The following is a 19,490-nucleotide window of genomic DNA, read 5'->3' as shown; positions in this document are numbered from 1 at the left end:
AGCAACACTTCGTTTTAGTCGTCATTTTCGGCTCTAAATGTTCAGTTATAACTGAAAATCCCTTCATTCACATCTTCGAAGAATTTACAATAGGGTTGTGGCAGGCACAAATGGGTTTACTACTGCATATTTCTCCACCAAACGTGCAGTCGTAATTCCCACACAAAGGGTGGAGATTTCGACAGGACAAAGCTGGATTAGCCTAGTGGGTCTGTGAAAGTCCACAACCCATTCTCATCCTCCGATCCTACCCTTTACCACCTCGGAAATGGTTGGAGATTACTTTCACTTCAGCAGAAAGGGCTGGGATAAATGCCCTTCAAGGCAGGAATAGGAAGAGATCACATCCAAATTGAAGGAGGTGGGACGATGGGATTTTCTATGAAAAATGGTTTCCCCTTGAAGGATGTGCGTTTGCTCTCTGGGACATTGAGCATTATTTCCCCAATGCCTACATCTATGCTATTTAGAAGGACTTAAAGAGGAAATGGAATCCCAGGCAATGTCACAGGACAAATTTAGCAGCTCTCACGAAAACCTCGACCTGGTCCAACGGCTATTTTCAAATGACTATTATTAAATTTCAAATGACTGGTATTATTATTTTTGTAATTCTGTGTATGGGGGTACAATTTGCTGTGACTAACGTATCTGCAGCATAAGGGTTCAGAATCTCCAAAAAGTGACAGCTGCATTACACTATTTCAAGTTCCATACACAAAGGCCGCATTCATATTTGAGCTTTGAGCTGCACTTCAGTTTAATTTTTTGATGTGTTTACATTTTATTTGATTTATTCCGATTTTGACCTTAGGAAAATCTGATTATGCAGCTATGAACATCAATCCTGCTTGACTTCAGATACACTAGACTGTAAAGTCTAATAATATGGTATTTTGTTTTCAAATTTATCAATTCCAAGAACAACACTGTTAATATAACAGCTCTGGACTGGAGCCAGCTGAGCATGAAGGAATGCCTTAACTATGGTGGAAGCCTAATTGGAAATTCATGTAAATACGTCCCGGATTTGGCGCTTATGTCATTCATCCTCTTCTTTGGAACCTACTCCATGACGTTAACATTGAAAAAGTTTAAATTCAGTCGCTACTTTCCCACAAAGGTAAGATAAAAACTACAATCCAATAAATATGGTAGGCAATGTGTTCAACTACAAACGTTGGTGGGGTTTGTGCATTTTTTTTTTTTTCATTGCGTTTCATTAAATTTTCACAAGATAAACTGTAGAGAATGCATCATACAGTTTTGTAGTCTACTGGTTTAGCATTTATCTAACTCAACTTAGTGTAAAATATACTTTAACATGTGAAAAGCAATGGTTTACATGTATGAAAAGTTATCTTAGCATTCATAATGCTAGAGTTAGGTGTGTTCGTGTCTCCAAGCTTGGCTAGTCCTTTGTAAACTGAGCAAATAATTTTATTTAAAATTAAATTTTTAGGAACAAATGATAATTATCACGGGGGACCCCATTTCACGTATACACGTACGAAAGAGAAAATAAGTGGCCTATTCATAAACTGCATTTCATATTACATAAAGTAGTACTACAATATTACTACTCATGTACTACAGAATACTATTCATATATCTTCATGCAGAGCTCTCCGCCCAGCTTCTCCTATCTTTTCTCTGCAAAGATCTCCGTCAAAGTGGCAGAGATCTCTATACACGTAGGTATAAAAATTTGTAGCATATGTAGATGGGATCAGGGGAGTGGTCAGAAAAAAGAGAATATTTACTCCTAAATGGGAGGGCTATGGGAAAAATAAAGAGGGCTTTAGGGAGAGTGTTAGAAATGGGGTTTTTGGTTGGCAGTCAGGTTGCCCTCTGTCCAAGCAAGAGCCCTCACTCTAGTCAGGGTAAGTCACACACAATCCAAAATCAGCCTGTGCTCACCCTCTGGTAGCTTGGCACGAGCAGTCAGGCTTAACTTAGAAGGCAATGTGTAAAGCATTTGTGCAATAAATCATACAATACCATAATATAACACCACAAAAATACACCACACAGTGTTTAGAAAAATATATAATATTTATCTGGGTATTTGCAGGTCAAAACGATCAAAGTTGCAATATGAATTTGTAAAGACATCACTGAAAAGTGATATAAAGTGTCTTAAGTCTTTAAAAAGCAAACAAAGTCTCTTTCACGCACAAAGTACCTGGTTTCTCCGCAGAGGGCCGCAGAAGAGGAGATGCGTGGAAAAATGGTGTGTGCGTCGGTTACGCCCCTTCACACACGGACTTGCGTCGTTATTTTTCACGCGGGGAGATGTGCGTCGTTCTACGGGAGGAAAAATGGTGTGTGCGTCGGTTGCGCCCCTTCACACACAGACTTGCGTCGTTATTTTTCACTCGGGGAAGACGTGCGTCGTTTTCCGGCACGCGGACCGTCTCCTTCTATAGGTCGCGGGGATTACCAGATGTCCCGGGTCTGTGCGGGGATTCTCCTGCTTGTTTTTCGGCTGCGCGTCGTTCCGCGGGGCTGTGCGTCGAAATTTCACTCTCACGGCAGGCATCGCGTCGATTTCTCCTTGGAAGTCGGGCAGCATTGTCCTTGCGAGGCCGTGCGTCAAAGTTTCGGTCGTCCCAAAGGCGTCGCGTCGATCAGCGTCGGTGTGCGGCGTTTTTCTCGCCGCGGAACAAGCTGTGCGTCGAAAATTTCGGCTCACGAAGCGTCCAAGTGAAAGAGAGAAGTCTTTTTGGTCCTGAGACTTCAGGGAACAGGAGGCAAGCTCTATCCAAGCCCTTGGAGAGCACTTTTACAGCCAGACAAGAGTTCAGCAAGGCAGCAGGCCAACAGCAAGGCAGCAGTCCTTTGTAGAAAAGCAGACAGTTGAGTCCTTTGAGCAGCCAGGCAGTTCTTTTGGCAGGATGTAGTTTCTGGTTCAGGTTTCTTCTCCAGCAAGTGACTGATGAGGTAGGGCAGAGGCCCTGTTTTATACTAAATTGTGCCTTTGAAGTGGGGGTGACTTCAAAGAGTGTCTAAGAAATGCAGCAAGCCCCCTTTCAGTTCAATCCTGCCTGCCAGAGTCCCAGTAGGGGGTGTGGCAGTCCTTTGTGTGAGGGCAGGCCCTCCACCCTCCCAGCCCAGGAAGACCCATTCAAAATGCAGATGTATGCAAGTGAGGCTGAGTACCCTGTGTTTGGGGTGTGTCTGAGTGAATGCACAAGGAGCTGTCAACTAAACCTAGCCAGACGTGGATTGAAGGGCACAGAAAGATTTAAGTGCAAAGAAATGCTCACTTTCTAAAAGTGGCATTTCTAGAATAGTAATATTAAATCCGACTTCGCCAGTCAGCAGGATTTTATATTACCATTCTAGCCATACTAAATATGACCTTCCTGCTCCTTTCAGATCAGCAGCTGCCACTTCAACAGTGTATGAGGGCAGCCCCAATGTTAGCCTATGAAGGGAGCAGGCCTCACAGTAGTGTAAAAACGAATTTAGGAGTTTTACACTACCAGAACATATAACTACACAGGTACATGTCCTGCCTTTTACCCACACCGCACCCTGCTCTAGGGGTTACCTAGGGCACACATTAGGGGTGACTTATATGTAGAAAAAGGGGAGTTCTAGGCTTGGCAAGTACTTTTAAATGCCAAGTCGAAGTGACAGTGAAACTGCACACACAGGCCTTGCAATGGCAGGCCTGAGACAAGGTTAAGGGGCTACTGAAGTGGGTGGCACAACCAGTGCTGCAGGCCCACTAGTAGCATTTAATCTACAGGCCCTAGGCACATGTAGTGCACTCTACTAGGGACTTACAAGTAAATTAAATAGCCAATCATGGATAAACCAATCAATAGTACAATTTACACAGAGAGCATATGCACTTTAGCACTGGTTAGCAGTGGTAAAGTGCCCAGAGGTCAAAAGCCAACAACAACAGGTCAGAAAAAATAGGAGGAAGGAGGCAAAAAGTTTGGGGATGACCCTGTCAAAAAGCCAGGTACAACATGACCCCCTACCAGCCTAAAGCCAGGGGAGAACAATCACTATCCTGACGTACTTCCCTGTTTGAGGCGACAGAACAAGGATCCAGGCCCACAACAGCAGGGGCATGCTCCAGTTCTTCGCCTTCCTGACTCCAGTTGGATCCCTCTGTCCATACTCTCAGGGCCCACTAAGCCCATCCATGGGGAACCTTTCTCCTTACCTGCGGATCCCATCTGTGCAGCACCTAACCTTACTTTGCTCACAGATGTATCCCAGGAGCAGGATAGTACCACCAGGACTAACACAGTGGTGTTGCCCACTCTACCCTCGGGGTGCGACACTTGTCCCCTCCCCAGGGATAACTCTGTCCACCCGGACAGCAAGCCACAGTGGTTACTGACAGCTGCCAGGGATGAGAGCCAGGCCCCAGGCCTCTCAAAGCTCTCCCACCACTGTGGTTGTGGAGAGTGGGGGGCGGTAGCCCCAGGTGCTGGGCACCCTTTAACCACTCTCCCTTCCATCAGGTCAGGGATGACAGCCTGAACCTGGTCCTCCCCTCTGGGGCTCTGTACCCTCCCTCCAGGAGCGGTACCCCCAGAGTCCAACATGGTCAGGGTGCTTATAGAAGTCGCCCTGTACCATTCCTCCACCAGTGCAGGGCTGTTAACCTGCAACTGGCCCTCCAACCTGGGGTCTGTACCTTCAGGTTGGACTAGGGCCCGGGTTGAGGCTTCCCTCCCCCTGCCCTCCCTTCTGGGGACCAGCACCCTCCAACTAGGAGTGGCCTCCTCAGAAGACAACATGGTAGGGGCACTGTTATCAGTAGCCCCTCCCTCCAGGTCTGGGGGGACACCCTGAATCTGGTCTTCCAGCCCAGGGTCTGTACCCTCAGACTGGATCACTGCCTGGCAAACCAGGACTTCCTGGGGGGCACGTCTACCCTCGCCATGTCAGAGTTTAACCTCTGAACTTGGCCATCCAACTCAGAGTCACCACCCTGAGGTTGAACAATTGCCTGGCACGCCAGGACTTCCTGGAGGGCACACTGACCCTCCACCAGGTCAGAGTTTAACCTCTGAACCTGGTTCTCCAACCCAGGGTCACCACCCTGAGGTTGAACAATTGCCTGGCATGCCAGGACTTTCTGGGGGGCACACCCACCCCCCACCGGGTCAGAGTTTAACCTCTGAACCTGGTTCTCCAACCCAGGGTCACCACCCTGAGGTTGGGCAGTTGCCTGGCACACCAGGGCTTTCTGGGGGGCACACCTACCCCCCACCAGGTCAGAGTTTAACCTCTGAACCTGGGTATCCAACCCAGAGTCACCACCCTGAGGTTGAACCATTGCCTGGCATACCAGGACTTCCTGGGGGCACACCTACCCCCCACTAGGTCAGAGTTTAACCTCTGAACCTGGGTATCCAACCCAGAGTCACCACCCTGAGGTTGAACCATTGCCTGGCATACCAGGACTTTCTGGGGGACGCACCTACCCCCCACCAGGTCAGGGTTTAACCTCTGAACCTGGTTAGCTAACCCAGAGTCACCACCCTGAGGCTGAACCATTGCCTGGCAAACCAGGACTTTCTGGGGGGCACACCTACCTCCCACCAGGTCAGAGTTTAACCTCTGAACCCGGTTATCCAACCCAGAGTCACCACCCTGAGGTTGAATCTTTGCCTGGCAGGCCAGGACTTCCTGGGGGGCACTCTCACCCCCCACAAGGGACACACCGTCCCCAAGGGCCACACAAGAGTCTGGTTGGCGCAGGTCTCCCGACCTCTGCCCATCCGGCAGAGTCTGGGTTTCCCTCAAACCAGAAACGGTTTCACCTGGGTCATTCCTGGGGGGCTCTGCTCTCAGAGCTGACCCCTGACTCTCAAGGTCCTCCACTGGGGTCTGCAACCCCCTCTCAACCCTATGTCTGGACTTCTGCACCCCCTCACTAGAAGTGGTACTGCCAGACACCAAAACTGTTGGGATGCTGGCTACAGTCAACCCCCCAAGTTCTTCTGACACTGCGGGGCTTCCCTCAAAAGGTGGCCCTACGGTACAGGCTAGTCTTCCCTCCTGGTGTTCCCTCATGTAACCCTCTAGGACCTGGGACCTACCTGGGACACTACAATCCTCTCCCACCTCACTTGGTTGGGAACCACCTAGACCACTCCCTTCAGGAGCACCCCCAAATGCCTCTTCAGACTCTCTGGTACTCACCCAGAAGTCTGTCTCCATTGTAAGTTCCCTGGGGTCAGAGAAGTCACACTCCACCTGGTGTTGGCGTAGCTCTGGAAAATAAGGACCAGACATATGCTCTCCAGCAATTACATCACTCTGCCCTTCACATGTATTAACCACAGTACCCTTCACCCAACCACCCAGTAAATCAGCCTTGGAAAAGCACTCTATATCACCCTCCTGAGACTGGTGAGACAGTATCTGCCTGTCCTTGACACTCAACCCATACTCTTCTGGGATGTCTCTACACTCTATATCCAGGACGTCCACCAGGGGGGAACCCTTTTCTCTGTCACTCTCTGCTAGAGTCAGTAAAGTGTCCCTCCCCCAGTAGGAATATGACTCCCTGTGCCAGTTCCCCAATCCTTTTCAGGGACCCTGTGCATAACGGGAACTACCTCATCCCCTTGAACCACCTGGGGTGTGTCAACTCCCTTCTTCAAGTTGGGCACCACATCTCTGGGCTTGTGCCCTTCTTCAGCAGTACTGGATGCAAGATTTTTGCTGCCACCATCTGAACTGGACTCAGCCCTTCCGGCCTCCAGTTTCAGCTCTTCACAGCTCAGCTCTTGAGCTGCAGTCCTTTCTTCTTCTAGGGCTAAGAGTCTTGCTGCCTCAGCCTTTTCAAGCTGCTCATCTAGCTCTTCCATCCACCGCTCTTGAGCTAGGAGCCATTCATCTCTCACTGGTTCTCTTTCCTCATCTGAGTAGTCTTCCTCCTCATTTGAGCAGTCCCCCTCCTCATCTGAGGGGTACTTAGTCATTTGGTTTTATTCTGCCTCTCTCTCTGCCCATCTTTCTTCCCCACAGGCTATGTAGGCATCTAGCATTTCCATCTTAGTAGATCTCCTTGATACAGGAAGGCCCCATTTTCTGCAAAGCCTCCTTAGGTCAGCCTTAGTGAGGTGGTCAGTAGGCACAAAGAGTGAGTAGGTAAGCAATCTCATTGCTGATAAAGTCTTACCGGCAAAAACCAAAATCCAAAGTCCAAAATGTCAATAGTATATCCAGGAGGACATCAGAGAACCAAAAGCAAAAAAAATGAAAAATCAAGTTGACCTTCAACTGTGGGTAGGTAGTGAAATACTTAGCTACTGTATGTCACTGCACAAACACAAGTCCTATCCTCACCGCTGATCACCAATATTACAAATTGGGTTTTTGGTTGGCAGTCAGGTTGCCCTCTGTCCAAGCAAGAACCCTCACTCTAGTCAGGGTAAGTCACACACAATCCAAAATCAGCCTGTGCCCACCCTCTGGTAGCTTGGCACGACCAGTCAGGCTTAACTTAGAAGGCAATGTGTAAAGCATTGTGCAATAAATCATACAATACCATAATATAACACCACAAAAATACACCACACAGTGTTTAGAAAAATATATAATATTTATCTGGGTATTGGCAGGTCAAAATGATCAAAGTTGCAATATGAATTTGTAAAGATATCACTGAAAAGTGATATAAAGTGTCTTAAGTCTTTAAAAAGCAAACAAAGTCTCTTTCACGCACAAAGTACCTGGTTTCTGGTGGAAAATCTCCGCAGAGGGCCGCAGAAGAGGAGATGCGTGGAAAAATGGTGTGTGCGTCGGTTACACCCCTTCACACACGGACTTGCGTCGTTATTTTTCACTCTGGGAAGACGTGCGTCGTTTTCCGGCACGCGGACCGTCTCCTTCTATGGGTCGCGGGGATTACCAGATGTCCCGGGTCTGTGCGGGGATTCTCCTGCTTGTTTTCCAGCTGCGCGTCGTTCCGCGGGGCTGTACGTCGAAATTTCACTCTCACGGCAGGCGTTGCGTCGATTTCTCCTTGGAAGTAGGGCAGCATTGTCCTTGCGAGGCCGTGCGTCAAAGTTTCGGTTGTAGTTTCTGGTTCAGGTTTCTTCTCCAGCAAGTGTCTGATGAGGTAGGGCAGAGGCCCTGTTTTATACTAAATTGTGCCTTTGAAGTGGGGTGACTTCAAAGAGTGTCTAAGAAATGCACCAAGCCCCCTTTCAGTTCAATCCTGTCTGCCAGAGTCCCAGTAGGGGGTGTGGCAGTCCTTTGTGTGAGGGCAGGCCCTCCACCCTCCCAACCCAGGAAGACCCATTCAAAATGCAGATGTATGCAAGTGAGGCTGAGTACCCTGTGTTTGGGGTGTGTCTGAGTGAATGCACAAGGAGCTGTGACCTAAACCTAGCCAGACGTGGATTGAAGGGCACAGAAAGATTTAAGTGCAAAGAAATGCTCACTTTCTAAAAGTGGCATTTCTAGAATAGTAATATTAAATCCGACTTCGCCAGTCAGCAGGATTTCATATTACCATTCTAGCCATACTAAATATAACCTTCCTGCTCCTTTCAGATCAGCAGCTGCCACTTCAACAGTGTATGAGGGCAGCCCCAATGTTAGCCTATGAAGGGAGCAGGCCTCACAGTAGTGTAAAAACGAATTTAGGAGTTTTACACTACCAGAACATATAACTACACAGGTACATGTCCTGCCTTTTACCCACACCGCACCCTGCTCTAGGGGTTTCCTAGGGCACACATTAGGGGTGACTTATATGTAGAAAAAGGGGAGTTCTAGGCTTGGCAAGTACTTTTAAATGCCAAGTCGAAGTGACAGTGAAACTGCACACACAGGCCTTGCAATGGCAGGCCTGAGACAAGGTTAAGGGGCTACTGAAGTGGGTGGCACAACCAGTGCTGCAGGCCCACTAGTAGCATTTAATCTACAGGCCCTAGGCACATGTAGTGCACTCTACTAGGGACTTACAAGTAAATTAAATAGCCAATCATGGATAAACCAATCAATAGTACAATTACACAGAGAGCATATGCACTTTAGCACTGGTTAGCAGTGGTAAAGTGCCCAGAGGTCAAAAGCCAACAACAACAGGTCAGAAAAAATAGGAGGAAGGATGCAAAAAGTTTGGGGATGACCCTGTCAAAAAGCTAGGTACAACAGAGAGTAATAGAGTTTTAGAGAGGGGCATGCCAATACAAACACCCACAAAATTGTAGGACCATTGCTTTTCACAAACTACCTTCCTAAAGTAACTGCATCCCTAATGGTCACCAAGCCTTCTTATATGTACTCCAGCCCAGCCTTGGAATGCAAAACAGTGATGTATGGAATGCTTGAATTAATCTCAGCCACTGGTAATCACTCGGGCTGCATCCCAATCCATTACTTTGCACACCATGCCTCCTCAGTTTGGAACCAGCTATTTGTAAATCAGTCTTGACCATTCTCCATTAGGAACAGTCTAGCTCAAAATCCCAAGCCAGGTCCTGCCTGAACCAGAACACAAGCATCTCAGGACCGAATTCACTCTAGTTATGTGCTCATCAGCCATGTACAACTTGTTTCTAGTGTGAGAAAGTAGCCTCTTTCTAGCCTTGTTACCCCCACTTTTGGCCTGTTTGTGAGTGTATGTCAGGGTGTTTGCACTCACTTTTCAGGGTCTTGGGGTGGGCTATTTTTCTAACCCTCACTATTTTCTAATAGTCCCAGCGACCCTCTACAAGGTCACATAGGTTTGGGGTCCATTCGTGGTTCGCATTCCACTTTTGGAGTATATGGTTTGTGTTGCCCCTATCCCTATGTGTCCCCATTGCATCCTATTGTAACTATACATTGTTTGCACTGTTTTCTAAGACTATTACTGCATATTTTGGGTATTGTGTATATATATCTTGTGTATATTTCCTATCCTCTCACTGAGGGTACACTCTGAGATACTTTGGCATATTGTCATAAAAATAAAGTACCTTTATTTTTAGTATAACTGTGTATTGTGTTTTCTTATGATATTGTGCATATGACACTAAGTGGTACTGTAGGAGCTTCACTCGTCTCCTAGTTCAGCCTAAGCTGCTCTGCTAAGCTACCATTATCTATCAGCCTATGCTGCTAGACACCCTATACACTAATAAGGGATAACTGGGCCTGGTGCAAGGTGCAAGTACCCCTAGGTACCCACTACAAGCCAGTCCAGCCTCCTACATCTAGTCACACAGTGGGCATGGGACCCACGTCTGGGTACATTCATTCCACTTAGGGAGAAACAATAAGTATACTAAACAGTGATGGATGGAATGCTTGAATTAATCTTAGCCACTGATGATTACTCAGGTCGCAGCTCATTCGATCATTATTTTGCACACAACGCCACATCACTTTGGACCCAGCTATATGCAAATCAGTGTTGATCCTGCACCAGTAGGAACAGTCCAGCCTGAACTGCCAGGCCTCGTACTCTCTGAACCAGACCACAAACAACCCAAGACTGTTTGAACCCTAGGTATCAGCTAGGTACACCTTGGTTCCAGTAACATAGCGTGCATGTAACCCACATCTGGGCACACCCTTCCCACTTAGGGTGACTCATTAAGTATACAAAACAACACAACACTGGTTATTGTGCACCAGTGCAAGGAACAAACAGGAATGCACCTTCTGATGTTAAATTCTGCACATTCCTGTCCTTTCCATTTCACCCAGGGTGGCTTGCTGTACTGAGTGAAATAATGATCTCTGATCCACAATGTTTAGGGTTTATAAATTGTATGAAAAAATAATAAGATATGGTCTAGGGGATTAAAATAATATTATTGTTATGCATTCAAAAGCAACATTGGCAATGTCAGATATGAACTGTTGCATTATATTACTTATTGTTCATGTATTGATTTAAGTACAATATATGTTGTAACTATATTGAAACTTGTATGCAATGTTTATCTGCTAATTTACTTGTTACAACAAACTGAAAGTCTAGCCTGTATCAGTTAAAGGGCACTTCTTGTCATCAGCTTAATAGATGCCTGATTACAGTTTTCTCAGTTTGATCATTGGCCACACTGAGCAGAAAACTTGCGGAAGTTCGTGGGATCTTCGCCACAAGTGATCCCAAGCATCTGAGGCTTTACAAGTGTTCACGTATGCTGGTCTGCCTCTTGTTTCTTGGAAGAGGAGGAGCTATTCAGAAGGGATTTGAGACAAGCTTTATAAGCACGATTGATAAAATAACAAATAAACATGACTGCAATCCCCACCACAGCATTGGTCATTACCTGGAAAGCTTGATCTCCCTGACTACTTTCATGAAAAGCCTATCGAAGATAGTTTTTCAGGGAGAAAATAATGATCACACTCATCCTTCGAGCACTTCAGGCTTCTAAAATGTAACTGTCAGTCTTCACATCCTTTGAGTACCAAGTTCATAATTTACTAGGTTCCTATGGTTCATTGCTGGCTTTTTAGGTATCCACTGCTCATTGCTTATGGCTGCCTTACAGCAAGGCCAGATGCAAGGACGTGGCTAAAACAGACAGTCACTAACATTGAAGGAGAAAGTGGCCCCTAATAGTTTGGCCAGTAGGAGGGTGAAACTACCATGTTGCAGCTACAGCCGGTCATAGACACTTGCCATCAGACAGCCATTAGGATTCCCAAAATCCTTGAAACCAGAGGGGTCACTTGCACCCACCAGCAGGGATAGTGTCTAGGGAGACACAGAGTTGGACACACAAGGAAGGAGGAAAAATAGGTGCAGTGGCATTTGGCCTTCCTTTGCCTCAAAACCTGAAATCTGGAAATAAAGAAAATACAGAAACAGAGAAAGTATGTTGGTCTGTTACCTATCAACTACTATTTTCTACTAAAACACTACTGAATCTTCCCATGTGTTCCCAAATTCATATCCTGATATTCAGATATTCTGAATCTGTAAAATTGGGAAAAAAGTTAAAAGTGGCCAAACTTAACCTATAGTTAACCCATATACCTAATTTCTCATGCCCCCTCACCACATACGACCGAAAAGGAAGTGCAGGTGATTTCTAAAACATCTAAAGTGCCCAGCGTCCTAAAGCCAGGAAAAATGAAGTCAGCAAACAGGAGGTCAGACGGCAAAAAAAGGCAGGGAAAACCACACCAAGGATGCCAAATCTAACAATAAGCATCTCCCCTTTTCACAAAGGAAGATGCAGATCTGTTAGGGAAAAAATAACAGCAACAGAATTCAATCAGTGTATAAATCCAGAAACCAAAAAACTATGGAAATACACAAGGGGAACTGGCATAAAGAAGCCCCTTGTATGGATTCAGATCTCCTATCACTCATGCTGAAATTAAGACAAGAAGTAAGTGACTAATATTAATCCATAGCAGAACTAAACTTAAGAGATAAAGCTGTCAAGAGCCAAGTACCCTCCATATCACAGTGTAATGGATTTCACAGTGAAACACAATCACCTAATCATCAAATACAGTGAACAGAGTACTAACGGCCTTGCAAAAAAAGATCCAAATTAAAAACAGAGAATATGGAAATAGGGAACCTTAGAACAAGTCCCAGAAGGAACAGAAACACCAAACACGCACCACACTTTCAAATTCATTAAAAGCATTGGTCTCTGATGAACATCAGAGGAGACACTGACAAATTAACACACAGTAGAATTTTATTTAAGCAACTCTTTTGGTTCAACCCAATGGCCAGTAAACATGAAGAGACACATTTATTACTTATAAGAGATTGGGTTACTAGTTGAGGAGGGTATAACCTTAGTTAAGTAGCAACCACAGTACTTTTCAGGTTAAAGTCACAACCAAATCCCAAATTACCACATGTTCAACCCTCTGGTGACTTGGAACAGAACAGTCAGGCTTAACCTAGAGACAATATATAAATTATATGTACAACAGTTAAAAAAGTAATAAAATAGAAACACACTGCTAAAGGGATCACATATTAGATTAGAAACAGAGTAATCCTTACAAAAACAACAAAAAGTCAGTCAGTAGAACTGGAGATATGCAGGCTTGAAGGTTTATGTGAAAATAGTGCCATAAAACACAAAGTGGAAACTGTGGTTATCTGGTCGTGCTAGACCGGGACAAAGTCATAACTTCAGGCCAACGGCAATGAAACATTGACCTGCTATAGGGACCCAGTTAGGCCTGCTGAACAAAGTAACTTAAACCCTAGTTGCGAGAATTGAGAGATCCTGCGCCGAGGATGTTTCGTGCAGCTGATGCGATGCATTGGTTCCAATATAGATATGTGAATATGTGACAATCTTACTGGGGTACAGAGAGGGTGAAAGTGAAGTCTGTAGGACATCAGTTTTGTTTCTAGCACACAACATTGAAATACCTGTAAATAAACTGTAAAAAAAATTCAAAACATGTCAGCAGTTACGAAAGCACAAAGAAAGCCCATTTTGTGTAATTCTGAAGTGTGATATAAACAAAGATGTAAACAAAAACTTTAACAGGTTCAGAACAAATCAAGAAACTTTACTTGGTGACATGCAAATGATAAATAGTTGCTGAGACCCAATTTTTTAACATTATTGTTTGTACACTATTTATTTTATCAATAAAACTGCATGTCAATCACAGTTTTTTCTGCCACTGCAATAGAAAATGTGCTGTTTGTAAATGTCAGTGTGCTACCACACCCTGGGTTAGTAACATATTTGTGACAGTGTGCTCCAAAATGCATTACAAGTTACATACTAACTCATACCACTCTCCTGCTAAATTGGTGTTGCTCATTTGCTATACTTGTTCTCTTTGTAACACTTGGATTTTTCACAATTCCCCTGACTTCAATGGTGTAACTTTGATAGAATCACCCCCACTCCAAAAATTGTGCCAAAGCCACTGGTCAGAATACATGAATGAACGGATGGGAACACCCATGCTCCACTCATGTAATGCCTACTCAATCCAAAGTAACTCAGGGCAATGCAAGGCACTGGATTGCATTAGCTGGTGACTGAAAAGTGACACAAAAAATGTAATTTGCATGGCTTTGTAAATGTCACTTCAGAACCTGCATTGCCTTGATCTACTTGGGTGGTGCAAGGACAATGCAAGAGCATAGTAAATCTGGCCCTAAGTCAGCAAAATCAGAAAAACCTGTTGTCGATAAACACTGGCAGGAATGCATCAGAGGATGGCACCGTCACAGACTAGCTGTGTGTCACATGTAATTTCACCACAAGTAATGCACACAGATATTTAACAAACAAAGGTGGAATCACACTCAAAAATAAGTCTATCAATGGCTAACTGATAAACTTAGGGATTACACCTTCAAAATGAGTGATCTCCAAATGGTAAAATGGCACAATTCAGGTCCAGTTTCCAGGAACAATTACATCCTTGTATGTACCAGTAAATGAAATGCAACCTAATTCATGGTAAAAGTTTCCCCTCTTCCCAACCTATTTTCAGAAAGCTGGATAAAAACCTGCACTCAAAATATCTTAAGTGGTGCTGGGAAGCATAAACAAGCATTAGCATGAATACAAGCCCAAACAAAAAATCAGCCAGGCCTTACAAGAATAAGGAATTGAGGTAACCAGAAGCCAAATACACCACAGCTTTGAAACAGAGGAAGAACTAGCAGATTTCAACCCAGAAGTTAAAGTGGATAACTCGACAAATAGGCACAAAATCAATATGATGAATAATGATCCTAAACAAAATCCTAGATCAGATCCATAGACAGGCAAATCAGCTAACATTGACTGACTAGAAAGGTTATAGAGCATTACAGAGGAGTAAACCAGGTGGACAGGGAAAAAACACACTTCTATCCTCAAAAGTAACTGGCATTTCACAAAAATTAGGGGATGCCGATCTAACGAACCTAAAAAGCTTTGACATCCTGCCATTTGGGAAACACGGCTAAAAACAGAATGGGAACTCGCCAGTTACATAAACCACACAACAATTGCCAAAGTGATACCCGTTATAGTGTTGACCTTCAGATAACCTGTTGAATTGAAAACTGCTTTAACTTCAAATCATGAGAAAATACAGGGTAACCTAAAGCTATGTGACATTACCTTATTAGACAACTCCATTATGAGAATAACATATGTTTACACACAATAACAGAAGTTGGAAGACTTTGTAACTCTTCTCACTGGCATGCGAGAAGCAATATTCAAATCTATTAAAAGAAACCCCATCATTATCATTTGTGGCAACTTCAACTAAAAAATGGGGGAATGGGGAAATGATGTGGAAGAAACCATGTAGGTGAATTCAGCTTTTGGCAGTCTAGCAATACAACATTTCTGCATAAGGTGTGACTTCGGCATAGCTCTTGGTGCTTAATTTATGAAAAAATAGATGACAGCCGTCGTCAGGAGACCACTGCTTGTTGTCCCACCCATTGCCCTTTCCAGAACTGCCAAAGCCAGTATCTTCACAACTACTAAGACTCACACTCCTTCAAGAGTGATATTTCAGACTATTCCAGGCCTCCAAATCTGTAAGAATGATTTAGAAGGCAGATATTAGCCATCATTTTCAAGGGTATATTGAATTAATAAACAGCTGTTGTGTTCTGCTCTAAACTAGACAAACAGCGCCATCATGTGGTGTATTGTCTTAAGTGCTGCTGCTGACAATTAAGTGCTGGTGCCCAGCACCGGAAACCACCAGCTCAAATTATTCTATGGTAGCTCTACAAGGTGTACTTTTCCACCCATGGGTGACATGGGTGAAATTGGGCCAATGCACTGATGATGAATGCGCAATAAAGGTGATTGTAGCGCCACAAAACACTATTCAATGTATGATTAAAATAGAGATCTAGCTTTTGATTTATTACTAAAACCTCAGAAAGGGATCAGGGGCACTGTGGTAACAGCAACAAACCTACTTCACTATTCGCAATATTACACACACACGCACTGTAGTAGGAAGAATGAACTCTGTTAAGTAAAAACATTTATTACTACAGGAACAAATCTGTTTCTCAGTACATCTAAAAAACCAGCACAGTGTATTAGGTAAACAGCAAAAAGACACATTACAAATAACAAGAATACAATGAGCATTTCTAACATGGTTAAAATGTCATGTAGATCCTAACACAAACACACCTACATATATGCACTACACTAAGAGAACATGGAAGGCAGAGCAACTTGCAGTCTAGAATTTCTTAGGGAGAAGGGATGCACTGCATATCTTGTTGACAGCAAAGGCTGTCCTTATCAGCAGAGGTGTGAAGACAGTGTTCCCCTGAAGGGCAAACACACACTGCAGTCTTCCTCCAGGACTCAGCTTTATCGACTTCAGGCTTTTAGGTAGGATGTAGCATCTGCAAAGTGTGAAGTATGCTGGTAGTAGGTGAGACCGTTCTTTGGCAAAATAATCTGGGCAAAGGATCTCTCCTAACAAGTGATCAAGTGGTAGTCCTTATATACTAAATCTTATTGGAAATTATAATTCCTGACATATGTTTAAGAATAGCTGGCATACATTGTGTGCATTAAGGTGTGCATCCCAGATGTTTCCTTATGAACATATAAAGGAAAAGGACGTCAGTTCAGACGGAACTATTTTGTTATATGTCTGTATGTGTTCTTATTTAACCTTGAAATGGTGAAAAGTAGACATGTGACCCAGATGAATCACATCAGGTGTTACATTGATGTCATTAGTTAAATGACTTGATACTTTCACAGTTCTTCGAAAAGATATGGTTGGGGCACATCTGCATCAAAAGGCAGACATGGCAATGATTTTGCATGGCTTGGCAAAGATGCCTAGGATTGAGGTGATGGTGACTTCCATTATCTAAGATGAAGTTTGGGTCTACATAAAATAGTGTTCGACCTTAGTGACTATACATTAAAATGTATATACAAACTAGTGCAAAAGGCAAAAGACTTTTAAAATTCTGATCCAGTGAAGGCCCAAAATTCTTATGAAAACAAGTGCACCTGGATTTGAACATTCCATGTCAGGGGGCTCAAACAGTGATACCTAGATATTAAAGGAAACATATCTCAGGACCCAAAGATAGCCAGGACTGGAACAGTGATTAGAGGTTGGAAAGTGGTTCATTAGCAGGTGCAGGTAGGTACCTACAACTATTAATAAGGCCACAATAGCACACAAAGTCCAGACAAGGTCTCAATAAATTAATCCTTGCTCAACCCTTGAGAGCTTGGCTCATGAGCAGTCAGGCTTAACTTAGGAGACAGGTTTGTAAAGCATTTATTATCAACAAAACATCACTTGATAAAAATAGAGAATATCTTTATCTTTGAAATGACATAAAAATTATAAAAATCCAATGTAGGGAACTGGAGATAAAAAAAGTTAAAGATTAGAATGAAAAAAATTGTTTTCTAGCACCAAAAAGTGAAAAGCACCAACCACGTCTATCTGGTCGCACTTGACTGGGTCAAAGTCAAAATCTGAGGCTGACTGCATTGGATACTGACCAGCCTGCGGTTCAACTACGGCGGCTTGCTTCCGCGTGAGACCTCAGTCAAATCCTGGTGGTCTTGTTTCTCACTGCCAACAGAGAGGAGCTCCGGAGTTTCAGCGGGTCAAACCTGAAATTCAGGATGAGTCCCAGCTGACATGGCTGGCTTGACTCTAAATGACAGGTCAGTAAACTTATGGAGCGTTTTTTCCAAAAATTCTATAAATGGTTCCCAACTTCTTTAGCTTCTCCCAGAATGGTATTTTATTGTCTTGAAGTTTCCATACCACCTGCCAAGGTTCCAGAAGCTCTGAGTTGCTCCTCAGAGGGTTGACACCACAATTACCACAACGCCCCTGGTCAAATCCTTTAAAGTCCATTGGGCGTTAGTTAGCTTGGCTCTTCTTGCAAGAGTTGATGCAGGTGACTCTTGGTAGCTCATTTATACCCGTTGCTTACAGGGAGTCCACTCCTGAATCCTTTGAAGCAAAGCAAATTTCTCTCTTTGTGAGGCCCAGAGTGTGCAGCAGGTGCAGTCCTTATGAGTGTAGACCTTCTTGGTGCAGAGTGGGGGTTCAGCAGGAAAGTCCTGCTTCTTGATGTGTGCAGGCAGGGGATCTGAGTTGGTGGGCAGCTCTCCCACTTTTATCCAGGTTTATGGGCAAGCAGTGGGGCACCCCTGACCAATGGTGTACAGGGTGCCACTCTCTCTGATGGCTACTTATTAGAAGTGTGGCATATTTTTGTGCCAGAAAGCACTGTTCTACTAAAATCCAAAATGGAGAAAATCTCTCCTGGAGGTTCAGGTCTGGCTTAACACACCCACAGGTGTGGCTAACTTTATCCTACACTCCCCTTTCTGCCCTTCCCTTAATCTAATTAAAGGGGTTCCCATCTGGCTAGCTGTGCAGGAAATGGGAGAAGTCTGGTTTCTGTCCCAACTGTCTTTCCTCCTTTGAAGACTCTTTTGGCAACCAAACCCCTTTCTGCTCTGACATCTACTGCTGCAGATCTCCTCCCACCAAATGGCTCCTTTGTATCAGCCCAGGCTCTTCACACCTCGTTAAGGCAGCTTGGCTCAGCCTGTCAAGTCAGACTAATCAGGAAAGGCTACTGCAGGGCTTATTTTAGTTAACTTTATGAAAGCAGTTCTAAAACTACTCCCCTGTAATAGTTATTATAAATCTAACCTTAACAAGTTGTTAGATTTATTGTAACTATCATTTGACACCTTGAATGTTGTTTTTAGGTCACTCCTATCAAAAGATAGACCTCATGAATGCTAAATAAAGTGTTCCCATGTTAGCCTATGAAGCTAATATAGTACTATGGGGAAAACGAATTTGGCAGTTTTACCCTCACCAGGGCTTATAAATCAACTTTTATAATGTCCCTGCACCCTAACCTTGGGGCACCTAGGGTAGATTTTAGGGGTGACATATGTAAAAATATGGTAGTTTAAGACAACTGAAGTACTTTTAATTCCAAAGTCAAATGTGTACATATTTTTATTTAAAAGCAGCGTGCAAGACAGGGCTGGCTTTTAAAATGACACCAGGTATCACAGCAATCCACACTTAAGTGCATTGAATCTATTGGGCTTTTAAACCTACCGTACACAGTACTAAGGACTTATAGGTAGATTGTTAGTATCAATTGGAATTATAATACCTAATTACCATATGCCTTTTTACACAGACCACTAGCCCTGGGTCTGGTTAGTAAAGAACACCAGTATGAGTCCAAAATGGTGGAAACAAAGTGAAGGGACATCTCACACTAAGAGTTTGTAGGCAGATACAAATAAAAGGAACCAGGACATGGAACCAAAAATTCAGGGAATGGCAAAATGGATCGACATAAATGAACTTATCTCCAACTACTACAAAAAACTAACTGTTAGAAATGGGGTCTCTGGTTGACAGTCAGGTTACCCCCTGTTCAAGCAAGGACCCTCACTCTAGTTAGGATAAAAGAGAATCACCCTCAGCTAACCCCTGCTTACCCCCTTGGTAGCTTGGCAGAGCAGTAGGCTTAACCTCAGAGTGCTAGG

The 19,490-nt window shown here is 44.1% G+C and overlaps 1 protein-coding gene across 2 annotated transcripts in view; it reads left to right on the top strand.

Annotated features, from left to right (window-relative positions):
• The window catches only part of SLC4A5 (solute carrier family 4 member 5), a 706,789-nt gene that overhangs the window by 510,652 nt on the left and 176,647 nt on the right, over positions 1–19,490 (top strand). For both annotated transcript variants that reach the window (XM_069214106.1, XM_069214105.1), the window contains one exon: positions 923–1,123. In XM_069214106.1, coding sequence (XP_069070207.1) covers positions 923–1,123 — 201 coding nt within the window. The remainder of the gene's footprint in view (positions 1–922; positions 1,124–19,490) is intronic.

The sequence above is a fragment of the Pleurodeles waltl genome, chromosome 11 (genome assembly GCF_031143425.1).
Source record: "Pleurodeles waltl isolate 20211129_DDA chromosome 11, aPleWal1.hap1.20221129, whole genome shotgun sequence".
Lineage (NCBI taxonomy): Eukaryota > Metazoa > Chordata > Amphibia > Caudata > Salamandridae > Pleurodeles > Pleurodeles waltl.
This window is presented reverse-complemented; position numbering and strand designations above follow the sequence as displayed.